Source organism: Bufo gargarizans, chromosome 4, assembly GCF_014858855.1.
Source record: "Bufo gargarizans isolate SCDJY-AF-19 chromosome 4, ASM1485885v1, whole genome shotgun sequence".
In the NCBI taxonomy this organism is placed as follows: domain Eukaryota; kingdom Metazoa; phylum Chordata; class Amphibia; order Anura; family Bufonidae; genus Bufo; species Bufo gargarizans.
Window position 1 is genome coordinate 387,068,376 of NC_058083.1, and position 26,274 is coordinate 387,094,649.

Sequence of the window (26,274 nt, forward strand, 5' to 3'; positions counted from 1 at the left end):
AAAAAAAAGGAGGGGAAAGGCGTCTGCCAGGACATAGGATCTCCGCCCAACATTCATACCCACTTAGCTCGTATGCCCTGGCAAACCAGATTTCTCCATTCACATCAATCGATGTGGATGAATAAATCATTGCCGGGTTTTTTTTTTGTTTTTTTTTTATATACAAAGTGTTTGCCAAAGCATAGGAACGCCGCCTCCTCCTCAGCTCGTATCCCTTGGCAAACGTATCTTTTACTGCAGAGTAGAAATCTCGTCTTGCAGCGCCGCATACACTGCAATGCTTCTGTCAGAATGCACATCAGTGCTGCAGCTAGTCGATCGGCTGGTCCACCTGGAAGGTAAAAAAACAGGCCGCAACGCAATAATTTTATTAACTTTCGAACAGAATATATAAACTTTAACTTTTTGAACTAAACATTAACCTTTTTGCTTACTGTTTTTTTTTTTTTACCTTTTTTTTACCGACATCTTTTTCGGGGTGACGGTTGGGTTGAGGTACCAGGAACGACATTGGGGAAATGTCGCTCGTGTAGACGGCTAACTACACTGGTGGATGGGGCCACGGAACCTCCTGAGTACAGGAGGTTCTCGATGATCTCTTCCTGAAATTTGAGGAAGGATCCAGTTCTCCCAGCCTTACTGTAGAGAACAAAACTATTATACAGAGCCAATTGAATTAAATATACAGACACCTTCTTATACCAGCTTCTGCGGGAAACTAAATACGGAAACAACATCTGGTCATTGAAGTCCACCCCTTCCATGTGAAGGTTATAGTCGTGGACTGAGAGGGGCTTTTCAATGAGACGGGTTGCTCGCTCAATTTGTATTGTCGTGTCTGCGTGAATGGAGGAGAGCATGTAAACGTCACGCTTGTCTCTCCAGTTCACCGCGAGCAGTTCTTCGTTACACAATGCGGCCCTCTGCCCCCTTGCAAGACGGGTGGTAACGAGCCGTTGGGGGAAGCCCGCGCGACTAGTTAGCGCGTTGCCACAGGCGCCAATCCGTTCTAGAAACAAATGCCTAAAGAGGGCCACACTTGTGTAGAAATTGTCCACATAAAGATGGTACCCCTTGCCGAATAAGGGTGACACCAAGTCCCAGACTGTCTTCCCACTGCTCCCCAGGTAGTCAGGGCAACCGACCGGCTCCAGGGTCTGATCTTTTCCCTCATAGATCCGAAATTTGTGGGTATAGCCTGTGGCCCTTTCACAGAGCTTATACAATTTGACCCCATACCGGGCGCACTTGCTTGGGATGTATTGTTTGAAGCCAAGGCGCCCGGTAAAATGTATTAGGGACTCGTCTACGCAGATATTTTGCTCTGGGGTATACAAATCTTCAGGTTGAAATGGTCTATGAGGGGCTGAATTTTGTGGAGCCGGTCAAAAGCAGGGTGGCCTCTGGGACGGGAGGCGGTGTTGTCGCTAAAGTGCAGGAAACGCAGGATGGCCTCAACACGTGCCCTGGACATAGCAGCAGAGAACATGGGCATGTGATGAATTGGGTTCGTGGACCAATATGACCGCAATTCGTGCTTTTTAGTTAGACCCATGTTGAGGAGAAGGCCCAGAAAAGTTTTAATTTCGGAAACTTGGACTGGTTTCCACCGGAAAGGCTGGGCATAATAGCTTCCCGGGTTGGCGGTTATAAATTGTGTGGCATACCTGTTTGTTTCGGCCACGACTATGTCTAAGAGCTCCGCAGTCAAGAACAGCTCAAAAAATCCCAGGGCTGAACCGATCTGAGCTGTCTCAACCCGAACTCCAGACTGGGCGGGGAAAGGGGGAACTACAGGTACAGCTGAAGTTGGGGACTGCCAATCGGGGTTTGCCAGCACCTCTGGGATTCTAGGGGCTCTACGGGCCCGTCTTTGCGGTGGCTGCGACGGGGTCACTACTGCACGTGCCACCGTACCAGCTTCAACTGCCCTTCTGGTGCTCGCCACTTCACCAGGTTGTACGGCAGTGCTGGTACTAGGTCCAGGGAGGGCTGCGCTGCTGGTGTATGCCTCACCACGTAATCCGACAGCGCCAGCCCCACTCTGCTGCTCTTGAAGTGGATCCTGCGCAACCTGTGGTCTAGCGACACGGGGCCGGGTACGCCTGGTGCTATCGGGTACCTCAGCCTCCTCGTCAGAACTTTGGGTCAGAGAGCCACTGCTTTCTACAGGTTCGTATTCTGACCCGCTAGATTCATCAGATGAGGGTTCCCATTCCTCCTCCGACTGGGTCAGAAGCCTGTAGGCCTCTTCAGAAGAATACCCCCTGTTTGACATTTGGTCAACTAAATTTAGGGGTATTCCCTGAGACCACCTAAGAAAAAAAAGCAAGCCTGTCTTACAAAGGGGAGGCTAGCGAAGTACCGGAGGCCGCTGCGGTTGATAAAAAATATCAAAACTGATTTTTTTTTATCGCCGCAGCGCGTGTAAAGTGAATGTGCAGTGATCAAAAAATATATATTTTTGGTCACTGCGGTGGGACGGGTGTGGGCGAACGCACGTGTGGGCAACCGATCAGGCCTGATTGGGCAAACACTGCGTTTTGGGTGGAGGGCGAACTAAAGTGACACTAATACTATTATAGATCTGACCGTAATCAGTTTTGATCACTTTCAGATACTATAAAAGTACAAATGCTGATTAGCGAATCAGTGACTGCCGTGCGGTGGGCTGGGCGCTAACCGATCCCTAAACTACCTAACCAAGGGGCCTAAACTATACTAAAACCTAACGGTCAATACCAGTGGAAAAAAAAAAGTGACAGTTTGCACTGATCACTTTTTTCCTTTCACTAGTGATTGACAGGGGTGATCAGAGGGTTAATTGGGGTGCAGGGGGTGATCTGGGGCTAAGTGTGTACTGTTGGTGCTACTCACTGTGAAGCCTGCTCCTCTGCTGGATCCAACCGACGAAAAGGACCAGCAAAGGAGCAGGGCAGCCATATAACAGATCATATTTACTAATATGATCTGTTATCTGGCTTCTCATTGGATTTTTAAAAAATAATCAGCTTGCCAGCCGCGATCATTGGCTGGCAAGCTGATGACGCGACCCCTCCTTGACAAAATGCCGCACATCTGCGTTAGGCGGTCCGGAGGCGGTTAAACCCCTCAGGTGCTGCACCTGAAGGGGTTAATTGTGCGTATCATAGCCCCCTGTAAGAGATCAGGGGCTGCCAGGCAGCAGGGGGCAGACCCCCTCCCCTCCCCAGTTTGAATATCATTGGTGGCCAGTGTGCGACCCCGCTCCCTCCCTCTATTGCATCAATAACATTGGTGGCAGTGTGCCGCCTCCCCTCTCCCCCCCGATCATTGGTGGCAGCGGAGTTCCGATCGGAGTCCTAGTTTAATCGCTGGGGCTCCGATCGGTAACCATGGCAACCAAGACGCCACTGCAGTCCTGGTTGCCATGGTTACTTAGCAATAGTAGAAGCATCATACCCAGTCCCTGTTTAATCGCTCGGGCTCCAATCGATAACCATGGCAACCAGGACGGTACTGGTTGCCATGGTTACTTAGCAATAGTAGAAGCATCATACTTACCTGCTGGCTGCTGCGATGTCTGTGTCCGGCCGGGAGCTCCTCCTACTGGTAAGTGACAGGTCTGTGCGGCGCATTGCTGTCACTTACCAGTAGGAGGAGCTCCCGGCCGGACACAGACATCGCAGCAGCCAGCAGGTAAGTATGATGCTTCTACTATTGTTAAGTAACCATGGCAACCAGTACCGTCCTGGTTGCCATGGTTATCGATCGGAGCCCGAGCGATTAAACAGGGACTCCGATCGGAACTCCGCTGCCACCAATGATCAGGTGGGGGAGAGGGGAGGTGGCACACTGCCACCAATGTTATTGATGCAATAGAGAGAGGGAGGGGGGGCCGGGGACGGCCGCACACTGCCACCAATGTTAATAATGCAATAGAGGGAGGGGGGGTGGGGGAGGCCGCACACTGCCACCAATGTTAATAATGCAATAGAGGGAGGGAGGGGGGCCGGGGGAGGCCGCACACTGGCCACCAATGATATTCAAACTGGGGAGGGCTGCCCCCTGCTGCCTGGCAGCCCCTGATCTCTTATAGGGGGCTATGATGCGCACAATTAACCCCTTCAGGTGCGGCACCTGAGGAGTTAATTGTGCTGATCAAGGCCCCCAGTAAGAGATCGGGTGGTGCCAGGCAGCAAGGGGCAGTCATGTACACAGTTTGTAGTATATTCTAACTAGAAGCGTCCCCATCACCATGGGAACGCCTCTGTGTTAGAATATACTGTCGGATATGAGTTTTCACAATGTAACTCATATCCAACGGTATACTCTAACATAGAGGCGTTCCCATGGGGATGGGGACGCTTCAAGTTAAAATATACCATCGGATTGGAGAAAACTCTGATCCGATGGTATAAAAGAGACTCCAGACTTTACATTGAAAGTCAGTGGGGACTGATCCGTTTGCAATTGCACCATATTGTGTCAACGTCAAACGGATCCGTCCCCATTAACTTGCATTGTAATTCTGGACGGATCCGTTTGGCTCCGCACGGCCAGGCGGACACCAAAACGATTTTTTTTTTTTTTTTTTTTTTTTTTTTTTTTTTCCCCCTATGTCCGTGGATCCTCCAAAAATCAAGGAAGACCCACGGATGAAAAAACTGTCACGGACCTACAGACCCCGTTTTTGCGGACCGGAAAAAAAAACGGTCCTGTTCATTAGGCCTTACAAGCACTATAGGTTAGACCTTTTTCATCTGTGCAGGATATGTCTTTTGGGAGAAAGGTGCTGCATGCTGTAGTCCCTCCCTAATAGTTATCTAGTCTAGTCTCTCACAGGTGCTGTCATGGGGCATAATGGAAATACTTCAATTACTCTTACCGGTAATATGTTTTCCATGAGCCCATGACAGCACCTACATAATTCCCTCCCTAGGGCTGCATGATATATCACAAAATTAGTCGAATTGCAAAAATCAGCAAATGCGATATGGTGATTTGGCCGGCCCAAAAATGCCACGATTATATATGAAGGGGCCCCGTGCACATAACTGGCTCTGTGTGTAAAGTATTTTACTAGTGATCCAGCCTCTGTACTCACTGTCACGATGACGGTGACAGTTATCACTAGGAGAGAGATTGTTATACACACTAGTAAAATACTTTACACACAAATCCAGTTATGTGCGCAGTTTAGGACACATAGGGCCGTGAGGGGGACCAGCATAAGATGCTATATGTCTTATTCTGGCCCCCCTTGTGGCCTATGTGTCATAGCACACATCCACTATAACAGCGTCCTCCACAGATTCCCCCCCCCCCATAACAGCGTCCTCCACAGATTCCCCCCCCCCCATAACAGCCTCCTCCACAGATTCCCCCCCATAACAGCCTCCTCCACAGATTCCCCCCCCATAACAGCCTCCTCCACAGATTCCCCCCCATAACAGCGTCCTCCACAGATTCCCCCCCATAACAGCGTCCTCCACAGATTCCCCCCCATAACAGCGTCCTCCACAGATTCCCCCCCATAACAGCGTCCTCCACAGATCCACCCACCCCATAACAGCGTCCTCCACAGATCCACCCACCCCATAACAGCGTCCTCCACAGATCCACCCACCCCATAACAGCGTCCTCCACAGATCCACCCACCCCATAACAGCGTCCTCCACAGATCCACCCACCCCATAACAGCGTCCTCCACAGATCCACCCCCCCCCTCCATAACAGCGTCCTCCACAGATCCACCCCCCCCTCCATAACAGCGTCCTCCACAGATCCACCCCCCCCCCTCCATAACAGCGTCCTCCACAGATCCACCCCCCCCCCCCTCCATAACAGCGTCCTCCACAGATCCACCCCCCCCCTCCATAACAGCGTCCTCCACAGATCCACCCCCCCCCCATAACAGCGTCCTCCACAGATCCACCCCCCCCCCCATAACAGCGTCCTCCACAGATCCACCCCCCCACCCCCATAACAGCGTCCTCCACAGATCCACCCCCCCATAACAGCGTCCTCCACAGATCCACCCACCCCATAACAGCGTCATACCCAGCCGCGTCAGCGGCTCATATTGGAAAATCCAAGCAAATAGACCTCTAGCACAATTCTCTTAAATATCGCATCGCATATCGTTATCGCAATTTTTAGGACCAATTTAAAGATCTGGGAAGTTCCTGTTTCCTGTCCGGAAGGGGGAGGATCTCTCACAGGTACTGTCATGGGGCTCATGGAAAACCATATTACCGGTAAGAGTAATTGAAGTATTTTTAGACTTGGCTTGAGTTGAGGAAAAGTCACAGATCGCTGCACAAAAGTAATATAGGCATATTTCTGATAGTAAATGATCCCTTTATTTCTTTGTGCACACTCCAAAATGATATCAATAAAAACTACAGAATCGTCCAGCAAAAAATGAGCCCCATACAGCTCAGTAGATAGAAGTATAAAAAAAGTTATGGGGGTCAGAATGTGGTGATGGGGAAAAAATATATATATATATATTTTCAAAGTTTTAATTTATTTGTACACAATTTAGACTTAAAAAACCTATACATATTTTGGTATCATTGTAATCGTACTGACCCAGAGAATGAAGGGCACAGGTCAGTTTTGCTGTAAAGGGAGCGCCGTAGGAACAAAACCCATGAAACGACGGAGGAGTTGCCTTTTTTTTCCAGTTTCCCACTATGTAGTATGCCATATTAAATGGTGGCATTGGGGTTGTAGCGGGAATTATTGATACCCAATCGATACTTTTGTACCGGTATCGATTCGATACCGGGATTGGACATTCACCGATACGAGGCTGTGCTACTGCGTAGCCTAGTATCGGAGAACATAGAGAGCGCTGCTCTCAGCGAGCGCCATGTTCCCTCAACAGCACAAGGGAGAGTCTAACCCTCCTCCTCCTCCCCCCCCTGGCTGCTGCTGCTGCCGCCGCCATCAAGAGAGGAGAGGGGCGGAGGAGGGGAGGGGCGGAGGAGGGGAGGGGCTGTGGCCACTGCGCCACCAATGATAATGCGCCCATAAATACAAATACAGGAGGCGGGTGCCGGCGGCAGAATCGCATAGCTGGCACCCGACCTCTATGACAGGGCGCTGCGATCTGCGGCAGTTAACCCCTCAGGTGCAGCATTGGTGGTGCAGTAGCAGGCCCCAGCAGTGTAATCCTGGGGCTCTGATCGGTTACCATGGCAGCCAGGGCGCTACTGAAGCCCTGGCTGCCATGGTAATCCTCCCTGCTGCTATGTGCACAGGGCAGCAGGGAGAGTGTAAAGTCCTATTCACCCTAATAGAGCTAATAGAGCAATTTTAATACCAGTTTGAGGGTCTATTCATACTTGTTTGTTTGCATCCATTGTAGTGCACCTTCCTTATCAATGTTTATTTTATATAGCTATTTACATCCACACATTTTTTTTTTCAATCTTGTGTAGGATGTCTTTTGTGGTACTTATGGTCCGCTGCGGGCATCCTCTACTGTATGTATTTTTGCTGGGTATCGCCATTAGCAACGCGCCACTAGTGCAGTATCTGCTCTCCTGGGTATAGATGCACAACTGCATATGGGATTGAGCACTTACTGCCTTTTGACACCACGCCATTTTTTTGTATATATGAGTAGGATAAGGGATAAGGCATTTTTATTAAAATTTTTCACCTTTTTTCTTCTGTCTGCGCATTCCAGTATTTTGAATACACTAATACATTCCTATGGGGAAAAAAATGCTGGATCTGGCATTCAGGCAAGCCTTTTTTTCAGTCAGTTTTTTTCGCCAGAGATAAAACCGTAGCATGCTACGGTTTTTTCTTTTGCCTGATCAGTCAAAATGACTGAACGGAAGACATCCTTATGCATCTTGAACGGATTACTCTCCATTCAGAATGCATAAGGATATACCTGATCAGTTATTTTCCGGCATTGAACCCTTTTGATGGAACTCTGTGCCGGAAAAGAAAAACGCTAGGGTGGAAGTACCCTAAGGTAGGAAATAGTTATTAAATAAAAAGTAAAAAAAGTTTAAAAAAACAAACCCCAAAATATTAAAACACCCCCTTTCCCAATTTTACATATAAAATATATAAACAATAAATAAACTTATTACATATCGCCATGCCCCCAAAAAGTGTGAACTATTAAAATATAAAAAAATATCTCCTATGCGGTGAATGCCGTAAAGAAATAAAAAAAAAAAGAAAAACCACGCAATTCTATTTATTTATTTATTTATTTATTTATTTTTTTTGTCACCTTGTGCCCCCAAAAAATAGGATCGGACTGTTCGATTATGGGCCGGACGTTCCATAAAATGCAGAATGCACGATGCTTTTTTGGTGTTTAATTTTTTTTGCGTGGTATTGAATGGTATCGTGTTTCGCAGTACTTTTTTTTTTTATGGTATTGAAATCGAATCAAAATTTTGGGATCGCAACAACTCTACATGGCATTAGAAAGTACAACTTGTCTCGCAAAAAATAAGCCCTCATATGGGTACGTGAACAGAAAAATAAAAAAGTTATGGCTCAAGGAAGATAGGGAAGAAAAATGAAATTGCAAAAAAAAAAAAACATCCGGTATCCTAAGTGTTAAGTTGTATGGTGCATTAGGCCTTATTCACACGTCTGTTTACATGAGAAGAGTCAGTGGGGGGAGATTTATCAAAACGGGTGTAAAAGAAAGTGGCTATTAGTTTCCCATAGCAACCAGTTGGTTTCCACGTTTCATTTTCCAAAGGAGCTCTGAAAAATGAAAGGCAAAATCTGATTGGTTGCTATAGGCAACAAAGCTAATTTTCCTTTACACCTTTTTTGATAAACCTCTCCCAGTGTTCATCTGTGAAAGTTCTGTTGTTGGTCTGTGTCCATTTTTTTTTGCCCTCAGTGTGTCATCAGTATTCCATGTACACTGTAGGCTAAAAAAGGGATTTCCAGAGAATCTCCGATAAATGGTTTGAGGACCAAGAACCAAGCACAGTAGTTTTTACTGATCCATAGACGTGTTTGGTCCACATCACTGTAGTTGTTTTTCACTGACCCCCCCCATGTTCAGTACAAAACCACTAAAGTGTGGATATGCACGTTGTCAGTGGGGCGTATTTACAAGAATGTCCGCGCTTTTTTTCTGGAGTAAAAAAGCTGTTTTTAGACTGTCAAGTCTTATTGGGCCTGATTAGGAGGTATTTGCCTCTTGTTCGTTTAATATTTAGAGATTAATTTTGGAGTTGTCTTTGTTTTGCGTCTTATTTCCAATTTAGGCTACTTTCACACATGCGTTCGTGGCTCCGCTTGTGAGTTCCGTTTAAAGGCTCTCACAAGCGGCCCCGAACGCATCCGTCCAGCCCTAATGCATTCCGAGTGGATGCAGATCCGCTCAGAATGCATTAGTCTGGCAGCGTTTGGCCTCTGCTCCGCTCAGCAGGCGGACACCTGAACGCTGCTTGCAGCGTTCGGGTGTGCGCCTGGCCGTGCTGAGGCAAACGGATCCGTCCAGACTTACAATGTAAGTCAATGGGGACGGATCCGTTTGAATTTGACACTATATGGCTCAATTTTCAAACGGATCCATCCCCCATTGACTTTCAATGTAAAGTTGGAACTGTCTGAAGCTACTTTCACACTTTTTCTCCAATATACTTTCACATTTTTTCTACAATATAATGCAGACAGATCCGTTCTGAACGTTTCCCATCGTCTGCATTATATGAGCGGATCCGTCTGGGCGGATCTGCTCTGAACGCAAGTGTGAAAGTAGCCTTATTTATGTTATGCACCTTTTTTCGGCCTGAATTAGGTGAAAAAACTGTTAGGGCTCATGCACACGAACGGCATGTGAACAGCGGGTCCGCAATGGATGAGCACTGGGTCTGCAGTCTGCAAGATATGGAGCGGAAGCCCACAGAAGCAACTAATAGAACATGTTGTTTATTATTATTATTATCATTATTATTATTATTATTATTATTTATTTTATTTTTTTGCGGTGCAGACTAGCTATTGCAGATCGCTGACCCATTCACATAGCTGTGGTTCACCTGAAAAATGCTGTTTTTGTTTTTTTGAGCTGAGACTCGGTTTGGAAAATTCCATCTAACTGAATGGAGTTTTTGTGGATTTCTGCAAGTCATAACAAACTTAACGGGGCAGTAAGAAAAAATTCCTGAGTGTGAACATCCCCTGACACTGCTGAAACACAAGTGGGGGATTTATCATAGACCAGTGTTTTATGCCAGTCTATGATAACCCTTGTGCTGCCTGGGGATGCACCTCATTTAGGCTGTTTTCACATCTCGCTTTTACCATCCGTTTTTTAACGTATCCAAAAAACATACTGTAAATGGATGTCTTATACGTTTGGCATCTGATCACCACAGAGTTCTGTGGTTAAAAAAATAAATAAAAATATATATATATATATATATATATATATACTCTCCTCTCCCCCCCCCCCCCCCCAGAAAAGCGTGGTTTGCTACACTTTTTTGTGTCCTTCTTCTTCCCCAGCATATATGTTAAATCGATGTCAAAAATGTGATGTGAACCCAATGACAGACACTGGTGTCTAAATAGAAAACTGGCATAAATAAAGATATATGTGCTGGGCCAATCCCCTCCTGACCCTCACCACACCCCCTTTTAGAAAAGTAACTAGGGTGACATAGAAACGCCAGTTACGACAACGATCTGTAGCAGTGACTATTAATAGGTCGCAAACACATTTGCAACTTTATTAAACCAGAGAAGTGGTATGGGGGGGAGTGATACTTTTCTAGAGAGGTGTCTAGGCAAGAGTGTTAATAAGTACGCGATTTTTGCAAAAATGATGGAGATTGACATCAGAAAAATCAAATTACATTATTTCAGTTTAGTTAGCTTATGTTACTTTGAGGGACAGAATAGATTATAGTAATTTCACCTTCAAACTGGTAAATCCCACTACAGTCAGTGATATCCATTTGTATCTTTCAGAACAGGAGGCTTTGGATTTAATTTTAAATAATCTCAGACAGTTTGATATTGATTATAACCTTTTCTTTCTTTAGGTTGAATCCATTCCAGGAAAAGTTTTTTTCAAAGGAAATCCTGACTTGTGCTTATTAAGAAAAGTTAAGTCTGCTGAGAGAATATTTTTGCTCCTTCGTAAGGGGCCTCCTCTTACTGAATATAAAGGTGAGTTTTACATTTTGGATACTATTTGTTGCATCATATACAGTACATCTTATTGGTGACCTTCAGAGTTAAGATTGAAAGGATTTTCCTAGAATGTAAGAGGCTAGTCACGATTGTTTTCGGGACATATTATCCATCTGTAGTACTTTCACACTAGCGTTTTTATTTTTTAGCATAGAGGTTCGTTCTAGGGGTTCTATACCAGAAAATAACTGATCGGTTTTATCCCCATGCATTCTGAATGGAGAGAAATGCGTTCAAGATGTCTTCAGTTCAGTCTTTTTGACTGTTCAGGACGGAGATAAAACCGTAGCATGCTGCGGTATTATCTCTGGCCCAAAAAAGGGAACACTTGCCTAAATGCCATTACGTTTGTGTGCATGAGCCCTAATACTTCTGGAATACACTCGATGGTCCCTGATATTGTTGGCCTATCCTTTGTTGCAAACACCACTTTCCCGTCATTGATTACACAGTCACCGCGCCAACCACAAAGGAGCACTGAAAAATCAAAGGTGGAATCTGATTGGTTGCTATGGGAGACAAAGCTAGTTTTCTTTTCTACTAGTTTTAATTAATCTCCTCCTACAGGTTTCATCTCCTTCCACAGATGTTCAGCAAGATTTAGGGTACTTTCACATTAGCGGAAGGGGAGTATTATAGTCAATGGGGACGGAAGCGCAGTCCGGGGGCACAAATGAACTAGCGGCAGGACGGATCCGACAGGCTGTTCACCCGCCGTAACAACCTGCTGGACTCCCCTGCCGCTAGTGTGAAACTAGCCTTAGATCAGGACTCGTAAAAGGCCACTTCGGAATAGTCCATTCCTTTGCTCTTCTTGGTTGTTTTTAGCTGTATATTTTGGGTTATCCTGTTTTAAGGACCTGTGACCTGAAAATTAGACCAAGCTTTCTGACACTGATCAGCACATTTTGCTCCAGAATGCCTCCGTTCTCCCGCTATGTCCTCCGGTATTTTCAGGGACTTGGTTATACTGGGCGGAGACTGCCCTTGTTCTCCTGGGCATCTCCTTCTCCCAGGCTGTAGCCCTGGCCATTCGCAGCACAGAGCTCACAGCCTGGGAGAAAAAAAAGCTCCCAGGCTGTAAGCTCTGCTCTGCGAATGGCCAGCGCCACAGCCTGGGAGAAGGAGACGACCAGGAGAACAAGGGCAGTCTCCGCCCAGTATAACAAAGTCCCTGAAAATACCGGAGGACATAGCGGGAGAACGGAGCGGCGCCCAGGGATAATAGTAAGTGCAGTGGGATGCCTGGGCTCCGCTGTACATATCACGACCAATTGGCTCATCTGACATGTCTATTTTTATATAACCTCATTAAAATAACAGTTCGGAAGCATCTTAGGAATTAGCATTTTGTCCTTTATTATTTCTCCTGCAAATGTATAAAGGTATTGACAACTGGGAGTTAACATTCCCCTTTCCAGTAGGGAGTACCCTTAGGCTGGTTTCACATCACCGTTTCGTTTACCGTTCTTTTGATTTGTCAGAAAAACTGAAAACGAAACCAAAAAATGGATCCTGTATTTAAAAAAATTTGATATGCTCAGTTATGCACATTTTGCATCCATTTTAGCCATTTCTGTCCGAGATCCATTATTTTATATGGAAAATAGAGTCCTACTCAAAGTATTTTTTTTCCTTATAAAATAATGGATCTCAGATGGAAATGGCTAAAACAGATGCAAAATGTGCATAATGGAGCATAACAAATGATTAACCCCTTCACGCATTTGGACGTACGATTTGGACGTAAGTAATTTACTGCATTTGAACATATAGTCACATCCAGACTGTTTACGGGGGCCGTGACACTATAAAGTGTCAGTCCCAGAGTCTCCTCTCTCCCTGAGAGCAGAGACACCGGGGAAGCCGGCAAGGGACCAGAGTGGTCCCTTCCCGGCAAGCACGCCGATTGGTTAGTCTGCAGAGACTAACCAAATAGAAGCACTTTAGTGTGAAAATGCCAGTTTCAGGCTGTGATCTCCATGCTGTAAATCACAGCCTGAAATCAGGCAAGCCCCCATTGCCTCCTGATTCCCCCCCCCCCCCCTGCAGCTGGCGTCAGTGTCAGTAACCGCCCACGACATCCATGGGGTTGAGGGGGAGGTAGCTCCCTCTCTCTTCCATTGGACCGCTGCTGCTGCAACGGCAAAGGCCCGGTGTTTGCCATGGCAACCGTACGCCTTACAAGGGGCGTTGGGGCTGCCATGTACCTAAGGCTGATCAGACTCTGAGGGTCTGATCAGTCTTACCCTGGGTTCACACCTGAGCGTTTCTGAGACGCGCGTTTTACGCGCGTATTTGTCGCGCGTTTTTATGCGCGTTTTTTGCAATAGTAAACGCGCGTTTGACGCGCGTTTGTGTGATTGACTGCAGTGTTGTCCATTGAGTCTATGGCCAAAACGCGCGACAAACGCCCCCAAAAAATCTCAAGAACTTGTTTATGCGTCGGGCGTTCTACAGCGCGTTCAAACGCGCTGTAAAACGCTTAAGTGTGAACCAGGGCCATAGGGAAGCATTGGTTTTCACGCGTTGAGCGTTTTACAGCGCGTTTGAACGCGCTGTAAAACACTCAGGTGTGAACTTAGGGTTAGTGTAAGTATAATACAGAGCATTGCAATAGATGACTATTGCAATGCACTGTATAGCCATCAGGCCCACTGGATCTTCATAGATAAAAAAAAAAGTGTAAAGAAAAAATCATTAAAAATAAAAGAAAAATTGTCATATACGTTCATTTATGTCATTATAAAAATTAAATAAATTAAAAAAACTACACATAATTGGTATTTCCGCATCCGTAACAACCTGATCTCTAAAACTATCATGTTACTAATCCCGTGCAGTGAACACCGTAAAAAATAATGTAGAAAACAATGACTGAATTGCTGTTTTTGTCACCTCACCTCCACAAAAAATAAATACCAAGTGATCAAAAAGTCATATGTACCCCACAATGATAATAGAAACTGCAGCCCCTCCCGCAAAAAGAAGCCCCCACACAGCTCCATTGGTGAAAAAAATAAGTTATGGATTTTCGTATATGACGATGAAAAATATCATAAATTTTTAATACAAAAGTGATTAAAAAAAAAAAAAACTATATAAATTAGCAATCGCCATAACTGTATCAAACTTGAGAATAAAATTATCATATTATATTTACTGCAAGAGGAAACCCATAAAAGAAAATAAACACTGACACAGTTGCCATTATTTTTTACCCTATTCATCTCCACAAAAAGTTATAAAAAGTGATCAAAAAGTCATATGTACCCAAAATTATACCAATTAAAACTACAGCCCGCCCCGCAAAAAACAAGCCCCCACACAGCTACATTGGTCAAAAAATAAAAATGTTATGGCCCCTAAAAACAATTTCAGCAAATTACATGTTAGAAAGTCCCGATGCCGCTCCTACCCTTATGAATTCTGCCGTGTGCCCAAACAGCGGTTTACGACCACATATATGGTATTGCCGTATTCGGAAACAAATGCATAACAAATTCTGGGGTGCATTTTCTCCTGTTAGCCCTTGTGAATTTTTTTATTTTTTTTTAGGGCTAAAGCAACATTATATTGGAAATAAAAGTAAATTTTTCATTTTCACAGCCATGTGTTTAGAAATTCTATGAAACTTCACCCCTAGATTTATTCCTTGAGGGGTGTAGTTTCCTTAATGGGGGTCCATTTTGGGGGGGTTTCTTTCTAGAGGTACTTCAGGGCTTTTCAAATGTGACATGGCACATGAAAACCATTCCAACAAATCTGCCCTCCATTTGCAATATGGCGCTCCTTTCCTTCTGTGCCCTGCCGTATGCTCATACTCCAAGTTACAACCACATATTGGGTGTTTCTGTACACTGCAGGATCAGGGTAATAAATATTAAGGTTTGTTTGACTGTTAACCCTTACTGTGTAACAGGAAAAATTTATTAAAATGGAAAATCTGCAAAGAAAAAATGAAATTTTAAAATTTCCCCTCCATTTTGCTTTAATTCTTGTGGAAGAGCTAAAGGGTTAGCAAAGTTTGTAAAATCTGTTTTGAATAACTTAAAGGTTGTAGTTTCTAAAATGGGGTCATTTTGGGGGTGATTTCTACTATGTAAGTCCCACAAGTCGACTTAAAAGTATGTTTTCCATTTCGTCCACCATGACGGCTCTACTATGAGATTGACCCTTGACCTCTGTAGGGGCAGTTTAATAGGCCACCACCCACTCTCACCCTCAGTGTTTCCTGTCCCTACGGGGGCAACTCACAGAGAGCCCTCCTGGTGGAGGTGAAGAACTTTTTTTATTTTTAAAATACCTGAGGATTTGCGTCCTCCTCCTCTGCCCTCCTGTGGTCGGGTCCAAGGCTGGGCAGAGGATACAAGTGGAGTCGATCTCGTTCCTGAGCACAGGAGCCTGTATCCCTCCCACAGCGTCGATCCCCCTTCCCTGCATTAAGGAAGCTGACCGCACGCAAGCAGAGCATGCTGCACGCCGACTCCGGACGAAGCCTCAGCACTACACTCTGGGCCGGCAGGAGGCGGAAGGGGCGGAGCTTGGACCGGGCGCACTGTGATGACGTCTGCCCCTGAAGCCCCTGACGCCTCTGCAGCCCAGATGGAAGCCCCCTCGGCTACTCCAACAGTGAGTTCCCTTGTGGGGAAAGGACAAATGATGTTGATTATCTTATCTATTGATACCTGGCTGCTCCTCTCTTATAGGGAGTTAAAGAGCCCAGAACAAGAACTAAAGTTCAGAGATGTGCAACTTGTAGCAAGAGGCTTCCTGAGAATTATAAAAAGAAGCTCTGCCAGGGTTGAATACATGATCCTATAAAAGAGGAGCAACCGTCTATTTTGTCAGAGGTCAAATCACTTATTCAAAATGAAATTAAGTCTTCTCTGGCCTCCCTCAATCAATCCCGCCTACACCTCCGGCGAAAAACACAATATTGTTGGTTCCATCCTCCTCTGTCTCAGAGGATATGGACACAGAGGCCTCCACCTCTAGACAGAATGTTGATCTTGATGCTCTGTCAGAGGGTGAAATCATGGAAGATAGTAAAAAAAACTTTTTTTCTTCTGAGGATATGGAGGAGCTTTTGGGAGCTGTTAGAGCAGCCATGGGGATTGAAGAGGTGAAAAAACCAAGGTCCGTCCTGGATGAAATGTTTGGGGGACTCAGAGCCAAATTTTTTTAAAGTTTTCCCAATGAATGAGAATCTAAAAGACATGATACTGGATGAATGGACCGACACCGAGATAAGACTTGGGGTATCCAGAGAATTTAGAAATAGGCTGTTATTTGACCCAGCAGATGTCAAACTATTTCTCGAAAGCCCCAAAATTGACATCCAAGTAGCAAAAGTAGTTAAAAAGACTTCCCTCCCATTTGAGGACTCTTCACAGCTACAGGACCCAATGGAAAGGAAGGCCGACTCTCTCCTAAAAAAAATCCTGGGAGGCATCTATGTTTGGGGTTAAAACCAACATAGCCGTGACGTTGGTTGCTAGATCCATGTGTTTTTGGCTGAACGAGTTAGAAGAACACATCAAAAACAAAACCCCTAGAGAGGACATATTAAACTCTATCCCACTCCTCAGATCTGCCACTGCCTTTTTGGCAGATGCATCGGCTGAGTCGGTGACGTTAGCCGCTAAGGATACGGCCCTCACTAATTCTGCTAGACGAGCATTGTGCATGAAAGCCTGGGGAGGGGATAGAGCATCAAAAGCCAAGCTATGCTCTATATCTATAGCTTTCTCTGGGGAATACGTGTTTGGACCAGTATTAGACTCCATCCTGGAAAAGGCGGCAGATAAAAAGAAGGGGTTTCAGGCAGAAACTAAAAAGAAGCGCTTTCAGTCCTTAAATTCCCAGACTAGACCCTATAGGGGCAAAGGGAAGGGGGGTAGGTGGAGTTACCAAAAAGGGGGAAAAAGGCAGAGGGTTCCTTCTTAACCCCCAGAATAAGCAGTCAGATAAACAATGACGCCAGAGTGGGGAGAAGACTGGGGAATTTTCTGTCCCGGTGAGAATTCATCACCAAAAATCCGTGGGCTTTAAACATCATACGGGATGGCTACTGGATAGAATTTTCATCAGCCCCTCCAAAAAAATTCAGAATAACTTCACACAGCCCAAAGATTATAGGAAAACTCTGGCAAGGGGTCCTGCAGCTTATAGACTCGGGGGTAGTGACCGAAGTCCCAAGTATGGCAAGAGGAAGGGGTTGTTATTCCAGTTTATTTCTGGTGCAAAAGACAGATGGTACCTTCCGCACCATTATAAATTTAAAGGGACTAAACAAGGCAGTCACATACAGAAAGATCAAAATGGAATCCATAACAGCCATCATTCCCTTGATCAAAGCAGGAGACTTCATGACATCCATAGACTTAAAGGACGCGTACTATCACGTCCCCATAAACAAGTCATCTCAAAAATTCCTCAGATTCGCCCTAGTGGACAGTTTAGGAGAGGTAAAACACTTCCAGTTCACCATGTTACCCTTTGTAATCTCATCTGCCCCAAGGGTATTCACGAAGCTCGTAGTGAAATGATATCTCCCCTGAGAGCAGAAGGAATAAAAATATTCCCATACTGGGACGATTTTATGGTCCTAGGATCCTCGAAGCGTGAAACAGCCAGCATTACCAAAGATCTGATGCGCAGATTTTCAGACCTAGGTTAGGTAATAAACCTAAAAAAAACATGTATAATCCCTTCAACCAAAATGAAATTTCTGGGAGTGATCCTGGATTCAGTCTCCCAGATCACATCCCTCTCTCAGGAGAAAATAACAACATCCTTTATGGACAAAACAAAAAAATTCCAAAGTCAATCTCGGTGTTCCATTCGCAGTTCCATGAGCCTCCTGGGTATGATGACTTTGTGTATAACAGCAGTATCTTGGTCCCAGGCTCACACCAGGGTTGTCCAGTCGTGGATCCTGAGAAATTGTGACAAGAGACAGTGCTCTCTAGAAAAAAGAATCCCCATTCCAAATCACGTAAGATCAGATTTAAACTGGTGGACGAAAGAGAGAAACCTGCTAAAAGGGATACCCTGGGTAAAAAATCCAGAGATAAAAATAAACACGGATGCAGGATGGGGAGCAAAAATAGGCTCGCTAAATTACCAGGGCACTTGATCAGGCAACATGACAAAAAGATCATCAAACCACAGAGAACTGAGGGAGATCTGGGAGGTGCTGAAGGTGTTAGAAGACAAGGTCTCCGGAAAACACCTGAAAATCTTTTCGGACAACGTAACAGCTGTCGCATATCTGAAACATCAAGGGGGCACAAGAGCAACAAGCTTAAAAGAACTGGCGGAAAAAATATTCTCCTGGGCCGAAAAAAATGTTCTCTCCGTCACAGCTATCAATTTAAAGGGTACAGAAAACATACAGGCGGACTTCCTCAGCAGGATGACCATAGATCCGGGAGAATGGGCCTTAAACTCAGACGTATTCCATCAGATCACCAGGAGATGGGGGCTCCCCAGATAGACCTGTTTGCATCAAGGAAAAACGCAAAGGTCCATCCTTTCTGCTCCCTAAACCCAAGGGGCAACACTTGGGCAACAGATGCATTCTCAATCAGGTGGACTTGGGATCTGGCTTACGCCTTTCCCCCTTGGCCGTTGATACCCAGAGTGCTGCAGAAAATAAGGTCGACCCAGTAACAATAATTCTGGTTGTCCCATACTGGACAAAAATAAATTGGTTCCCAGTACTAAAAGAGCTAGCTCTGGAAGAACCCTCGAGAATCACCCCACAGGAAAACTTTTTTTCTCAGGGTCCAATTCTTCACCAGAATCCAGGTGTGTTCAAATTATCAGCCTGGATCCTGAGCGCGAGGTCCTAAAAAGCAGAGGGCTATCGGAGAAGGTTATAAATACCCTTAAATCTAGCAGGAAACAAGTCACCTCTGCGATATATCTTAAAATATGGAAGAAATACTGTAGTTGGCTGGGCCAGAGCCCTCTGGTAAACTCTTCCCCGAATATTGAACAAGTACTAGATTTTCTCAAACTGGGTTTAGATCTGGGACTCAGACCGAGCACTCTTAAAGTACAAGTCTCGGCCTTGGGGGCCTGCTATGTTACAGACCTAGCCAGCCATAGGTGGATAAGGAGGTTTACAAGAGCTGCCTCCAGATTTAGGCCATCCCTAACCCCTAGGACGCCTCAGTGGGACTTAAAGGTATTCTGTCACCAGGTTTCACCCCTGTCAGCTAAACATATGCTGATGTTCAGGGCCTCATCAGGATTCCTAATGTGGGCTTCTAAATGTGATCTGTAGCCTTATTTTGCTAAAAAAACAAACCGGTTTTACTAACCTGTCATTCAAAGAAATAAGGTGCCCATGGGATGCAAGGTGCCGGCCGCACCCACCGCCGTTCGTGCCCAGCGTCGCCTTTCCAGACTAATGCACTGCCTCCTAATCCTCTGTGCCGCCTCTCGCTCTCCCTCCCCCTGCTGTAAGATCTCTGCCTGATGCGCCCGTGCGGGCTTCTTGATTTGGCTTCTTAAAGCGAATTGCGCATGCGCCGGCACTTCGCTCAACCTAGGTATGACCTGCACTCTGGCGCCAGCCTCTCAGAGCCCTGTGCCCACGCGCAAGATCTTAAAGCAGCAGCAGGAGGGAGGGAGGGAGGGAGAGCGGGAGGGAGAGCGGGAGGCGACACAGAGGATTAGGAGGCGGTGCAGAAGTCTGGAAAGGCGGAGCTGGGCACGAATGGCGGTGGGTGCGGCCGGCACCTTGCAGCCCTTGACATCCCCTTGGGCACCTTATTTCTTTGAGTGACGGGTTAGTAAAACCTGTTTTTTAGCAAAATAAGGCTACGGATCACATTTAGAAGCCCACATTAGGAATCCTGATGAGGCCCTGAACATCAGCATATGTTTAGCTTACAGGGGTGAAACCTGTTGACAGAATCCCTTTAAACCTGGTCCTGAGAAGTCTTACAAGTAAACCATTTTCTCCTATCCAGGATATCTCACTCAAACACCTATCATTAAAAGCAGCTTTTCTAGTGGCCATTACTTCAGCCAGACGACTGGGCGAAATCCATGCACTGTCCTGCCAGGAACCATATGTTACGATCTTCCCAGATAGAATAATTTTACATTTTGGATCCGGGTTTCCTCCCGAAAGTGGTGTCGGACTTTCACAGAGATCAGGAAATTATTCTTCCATTCTTTCCCAAAGATTGTCCATCACAAGATCAGTTCCAGCTCCTGGATGTTCGGGATACTATCATACAGTACCTAGATTCAACAAGGGAATTTAGGAAGGTGATAATCTTTTCGTTCAATACGCAGGTCCAGACAAGGGGGTAAAAAGGCATCCAATGCCACCATTGGAAGATGGATCAGATCTACCATTACTTGTTGCTATCAGAAGTCACGTCTAAACAGCCCCACAAATATAAAAGCTCACTCTACAAGGGCTATGGCTTCTTCGTGGGCAGGGAAAGGGGGTGTCTCCTTAGACAAAATTTGTAGAGCGGCCACCTGGTCGAGTATAAATACTTTTTATCAAACATTACCGAATTATTGTGTCGGCTTCTGCGGACTTAACCTTCGGTCACAAGGTTCTGCAAGCAGTTGCCCACCCTATTTAATAATACCACGACGGCCCAGATTTCCCCCCCTGAGATTTAAGGAGGGGTTGAGTATGAATTAATATTCCCCAAAAAAAATAAAAAAATCGGCGGTCCGGCGGGACGGCAAAATAGCCGCAGGACGGATCCGACATGGTGAACAGCCTGTCGGATCCGTCCTACCACAAGTGTGAAAGTACCCTTACAGTCACTTGAACTAAAGAAAGTGAACCACTCTCAGAGAGGTTCTCATGTTTATGAGCCCTAATAGAACATATGTAGAGGGCCTGTCCTTAAAGGGAACCAGTCACCTCTACTATGCTACCCTCACTGAGCGTTTCTAAATGTTCATTTTATGCAAATTAACAGAAGAGTCATATCTTGTGTGACCAGAGAAGTCGTATTTTCAAGCTCTGGCTCATCTCAGGTTAATTTGCATATGTATGAAATAGTTTTTTTTTACACAAAAGCACAAAGAGCTATGAGGACTGGGTATTGTTCATGTGCTAGCGGCCATCTAGCAACCCATGTCCTCAGCTCTATACCCAAAATCCAGGTGACAGGTTCCCTTTAACCACCTCAGCCCCCCAGCTTAAACACCCTTGCGTGAGAAGTAGTTTGAAATCAAAATGTGTAAAAAAATGCCCTGTGAAATCCTAAAGGTGCTCTTTGGAATTTGTGCCCCTTTAACCACCCCTTTAACCACCTAAGCTGCAAAAAAGTGTCACACATGTGGTATCGCCGTGCTCAGGAGAAGTTGGACAATGTGTTTTGGGGTGTCTTTTTACATATACCCATGCTGGGTGAGAGAAATATCTCGGCCAAGGACAACTTTTCCCTTTTTTTTTTTTTTATACAAAGTTGGCATTTGACCAAGATATTTATCTCACCCAGCATGGGTATATGTAAAAAGACACCCCAAAACACATTGCCCTACTTCTCCTGAGAACGGTGATACCACATGTGACACTTTTTTGCAGCCTAGATGCGCAAAGGGGCACAAATTCCTTTTAGGAGGGCATTTTTAGACATTTGGATTCCAGACTTCTCACGCTTTAGGGCCCCTAAAATGCCAGGGTAGTATAAATACCCCACATGTGACCTAATTTTGGAAAGACACCCCAAGGTATTCAATGAGGGGCATGGCGAGTTTATAGAAGGTTTTTTTGGGGGGCTCAAGTTAGCGGAAATTTTTTATTTATTTTTTTATTTTTATTTTTCCCCCCTCACAGTCTCCCTTTCCGCTAACTTGGGACAGAAAGTTAAATCTTTCATGGACTCAATATGCCCCTCAGCGAATACCTTGGGGTGTCTTCTTTCCGAAATGGGGTCACATGTGGGGTATTTATACTGTCCTGGCATTTTAGGTGCCCTAAAGCGTGAGAAGAAGTCTGGAATATAAATGTCTAAAAAAATATACGCGTTTTGGATTCCGTGAGGGGTATGGTGAGTTCATGTGAGATTTTATTTTTTGACACAAGTTAGGCCTCTTTCACACTTGCGTTGTCCGGATCCGGTGTGTACTCCACTTGCCGGAATTACACGCCGGATCCGGAAAAACGCAAGTGTACTGAAAGCATTTGAAGACTGATCCGTCTTCAAAATGCTTTCAGTGTTACTATGGCAGCCAGGACGCTATTAAAGTCCTGGTTGCCATAGTAGGAGCGGTATACTTACAGTCCGCGCGGCTCCCGGGGCGTTCCAGAATGACGTCAGAGCGCCCCATGCGCATGGATGACGTGCCATGCGATCACGTGATCCATGCGCTTGGAGCACCCTGACGTCACTCTGGAGCGCCCCGGGAGCCGCACAGATGGCAAGTATGCTGCTCCCCCGCTCCCCACTACACTTTACCATGGCTGCCAGGACTTTAGCGTCCAGGCAGCCATGGTAACCATTGAGAAAAAGCTAAACGTCATATCCGGCAATGCGCCGAAACGACGTTTAGCTTAAGGCTGGATCCGGATCAATGCCTTTCAATTGGCATTCATTCCGGATCCGGCCTTGCGGCAAGTCTTCAGCATTTTTGGCCGGAGCAAAAAGCGCAGCATGCTGCGGTATTTTCTCCGGCCAAAAACGTTCCGTTCTGGAACTGAAGACATCCTGATGCATCCTGAATGGTAGTTCACTCCATTCAGAATGCATTAGGATAAAACTGATCAGGATTCTTCCCGCATAGAGCCCCGATGACGGAACTCTATGCCGGAAGAAAAGAACGCAAGTGTGAAAGAGCCCTTAGTGGAATATGAGACTTTGTAAGAAAAAACAAAATAATCAATTTCCGCTAACTTGTGCCCAAAAAAATTCTGAATGGAGCCTTACAGGGGGGTGATCAATGACGGGGGGTGATCAGGGAGTCTATATGGGGTGATCACCCCCCCTGTCAGGTTCCATTCAGACGTCTGTATGTGTTTTGCGGATCCGATCCATGGATCCTTAAATCCGTAAAACACATACGGACGTCTGAATGGAGCCTTACAGGGGGGTGATCATCCCATATAGACTCCCTGATCACCCCCCTGTAAGGCTCCATTCAGACGTCCGTATGTGTTTTACGGATCCGCAAAACGCATACGGATGTCTGAATGGAGCCTTACAGTGGGGTGATCAGGGAGTCTATATGATGTGTTCAGGGGTTAATAAGGGGTTAATAAGTGACAGGGGGGGTGTAGTGTCGTGCTTGGTGCTACTTACAGAGCTGCCTGTGTCCTCTGGTGGTCGATCCAAGTAAAAGGGACCACCAGAGGACCAGGTAGCAGGTATATTAGACGCTGTTATCAAAACAGTGCCTAATATACCTGTTAGGGGTTAAAAAATCGCATCTACAGCCTGCCAGCGAACGATCGCCGCTGGCAGGCTGTAGATCCACTCGCTTACCTGTCGATCCTGTGAACGCGTGCGCCTGTGTGCGCGCGTTAACAAGAAGTCTCGCGAGATGACGCACCAATGCGTGACTCTGCCTGAGACAGCCGCCTCCGGACCGCGATCCTGCGTTAGGCGGTCCGGAGGCGGTTAAAGGAGTTGTGCCGTTATTGATGTAAAAATTTTAAATTAAACATTATATAGTACATGACACTTTCTACCAAATCTTGAACTAGCCCTGTAGCTCAGAACCAAACAAAAAAGCCTCACTATAATGCCGTTGAGTAGGGCAAACGAGAGAACAACCATATAAACCTAAAATGTTGTTAAACAAACAACCAATGAATGCCCAATGTATTCAAAAAATATATACTTTATTTCATAATAAACAGATCATGATTATTCAGGTATTGAAGATAACAAAAAGTTTGAAGTCAGCAAAAAAAAACAGGATGCCGCCGTCCCCCGACAGGTGTCTCTGTAGCCTGCCAAAAAGATGGAAAACATGTCAGGTGTGTATATATTATGCAGTGGGGTGATTCACAGCAAAGTGGTATACGATACTAACCACTGAAATATTATGACTGTGATCATCACTCCAATGCATAGCCGCTGGATGAGTCTAAGGCACTGAATTCTAATAATACACAAGTAACAACATAGACAAAGTAATATCTATATAGAATACTCAAATTAGTAAGACCCCATGCATCAAATGATGTCTATAAACAGAGCTCATCTATGGGCACCTGATGGAAAGTTACAACATACCATAAGACATGATGGAGGGCAGAAAAAGCAGGCACAGGACAGGCTGAAAACCTTGGCGCGCGTTTCGCCTCAGCTCACGTGGAACCAAAGATTTCCACATTCATTGCTTCAATTGTTCTGCTATATTTATTTCAGGCTGGCAGCTAAGGGGTCTTGTCCTTTCTCTTGGGTGTGTGTCCTTTCTGTAGTAGCTCTTTCCTTGTAGCTGCCACAGCTTCTAACAGAAACAATTGAAGATTTCAACTGAGCATGTGCGATTAGGTGCTGGTTTGAAAAATGTAGAATATTATTTTTGTGACACAACCCCTTTAAATCGTATATGTCTTTTGAGAACTTTCTTAGGCTAAGCCACTGTGTGTGTGTGTTTGCATGAGGAATAGCAATATTTCTGCCTGTTATCTTGTATATTTTATCAGTTTTCTCCTCTGCATGCTCATTCTGTAATGCTAAATTGTACAACAGCTTGTGGGCAGAGACTAGCCGGTATAATGTCTCCAGTGGATTGCATATGGAGAAAACAGGTGATTCTGCACATAACAGAGGTACTGAGTAGTAGTGATGCAAATAAAGTACTTGGGTTGAGAATTAACTTTATCATTAATGTATCAGTATTTTCAAAATAAATTATGCCTTTTTAATGGTTTTATAATGGTCACTTGCTATTATATTTTATAGGGAATGCGTTGTTTGTTTTGCGAAAATTTATCATTGGTAAACCTCACTTGTGGCTGGATAAGTTGCTGATATGGGAAACATTTCAGGATCAGCTAAGCCAGCAAGGAATTTCTTACACACAACAAAAAGGTTTAAAGAGAAAATTGGATAATGATTCAACAGAGTCAAAGTCAGAAACAAGAAAAGAAGAGACTGTAGTGGATGGCGGACAATCTAACGATCATGGCCAGACGCCCACAGACACCATCGCACTGTTGCTATCTCAGAAACTGCCTGTTGAAGATTCACAAGATACAGTGAATCCACTTTTAAAAAATAAAATTTCTGAACTCATCACTTTTAGAGTTTCTTGTCGGTGTTCTGGCGCGTATACAAAGACAATGACTGCGCAGGTAAGCACTTTCTGTAGTATTTTGTGATCTCCAGTCACAGATGCGTGAAATCAATGTGTTGACCATGAAGGAAAAGATAGCTGAAGCTGCTCTGAAGGTAGTGAACATGGAATTTCCTCTATCAAATCAGAATTCCTAGTGGGATGCCTGAAGAGGTGTTATTTAAGTAGACAAAATGTACGGGTACTTTCACACTAGCGTTATTCTTTTCCGGTATTGAGTTCTGTCCAAGGGGCTAAATACTGGAAAAAAAATGATCAGTTTTATCCTAATGCATTCTGAATGGAGAGTAATTTGTTCAGTATGCATCAGGATGTCTTCAGTTCAGTCACTGTACGTTTTTTGGACAGAGAAAATACTGCAGCATGCTGCAGTATTTTCTCCGTCCAAAATTCCGGAACACTTGCCGGAATGCTGGATACAGCATTATTTTACATTGAAATGCATTAATGCCGGATCCGGCCCAAAGTGTTCCGGGAAAACTGATCCGGTCCGCGCATGCGCAGACCTTTAAAATTGTGAAAAAGATAAATATCAGATCCGTTAAACAGCTCACTCCACTTTAACATATGGCTAAAGTCAGTTTTAGCCAAGTCAGATTTATGATCGGCCCTTTAAGACTGTAATAAATGTGGTTTGACGGTAGCAGTTTATCCGTCAGTAAGCAGCTTTACAAAAGTTGCACATCTTTCCGAAAAAGTTTCACGTTTTATGAAAGTCGCATGTTCTATTAAAAAGTCTCATAAGATAAGCATGGTCCTCACTTGAGTGAAATTGCGACTTTTTAAATA

General features: G+C 45.1%; 1 protein-coding gene across 2 annotated transcripts in view; it reads left to right on the top strand.

The window, feature by feature from the left end:
• Positions 1-26,274, top strand: part of THUMPD2 (THUMP domain containing 2) — a 110,062-nt gene that overhangs the window by 20,263 nt on the left and 63,525 nt on the right. For both annotated transcript variants that reach the window (XM_044290879.1, XM_044290880.1), the window contains exons 2-3: positions 11,034-11,160; positions 25,092-25,483. In XM_044290879.1, the coding sequence (XP_044146814.1) occupies positions 11,034-11,160; positions 25,092-25,483 (519 nt within the window). The remainder of the gene's footprint in view (positions 1-11,033; positions 11,161-25,091; positions 25,484-26,274) is intronic.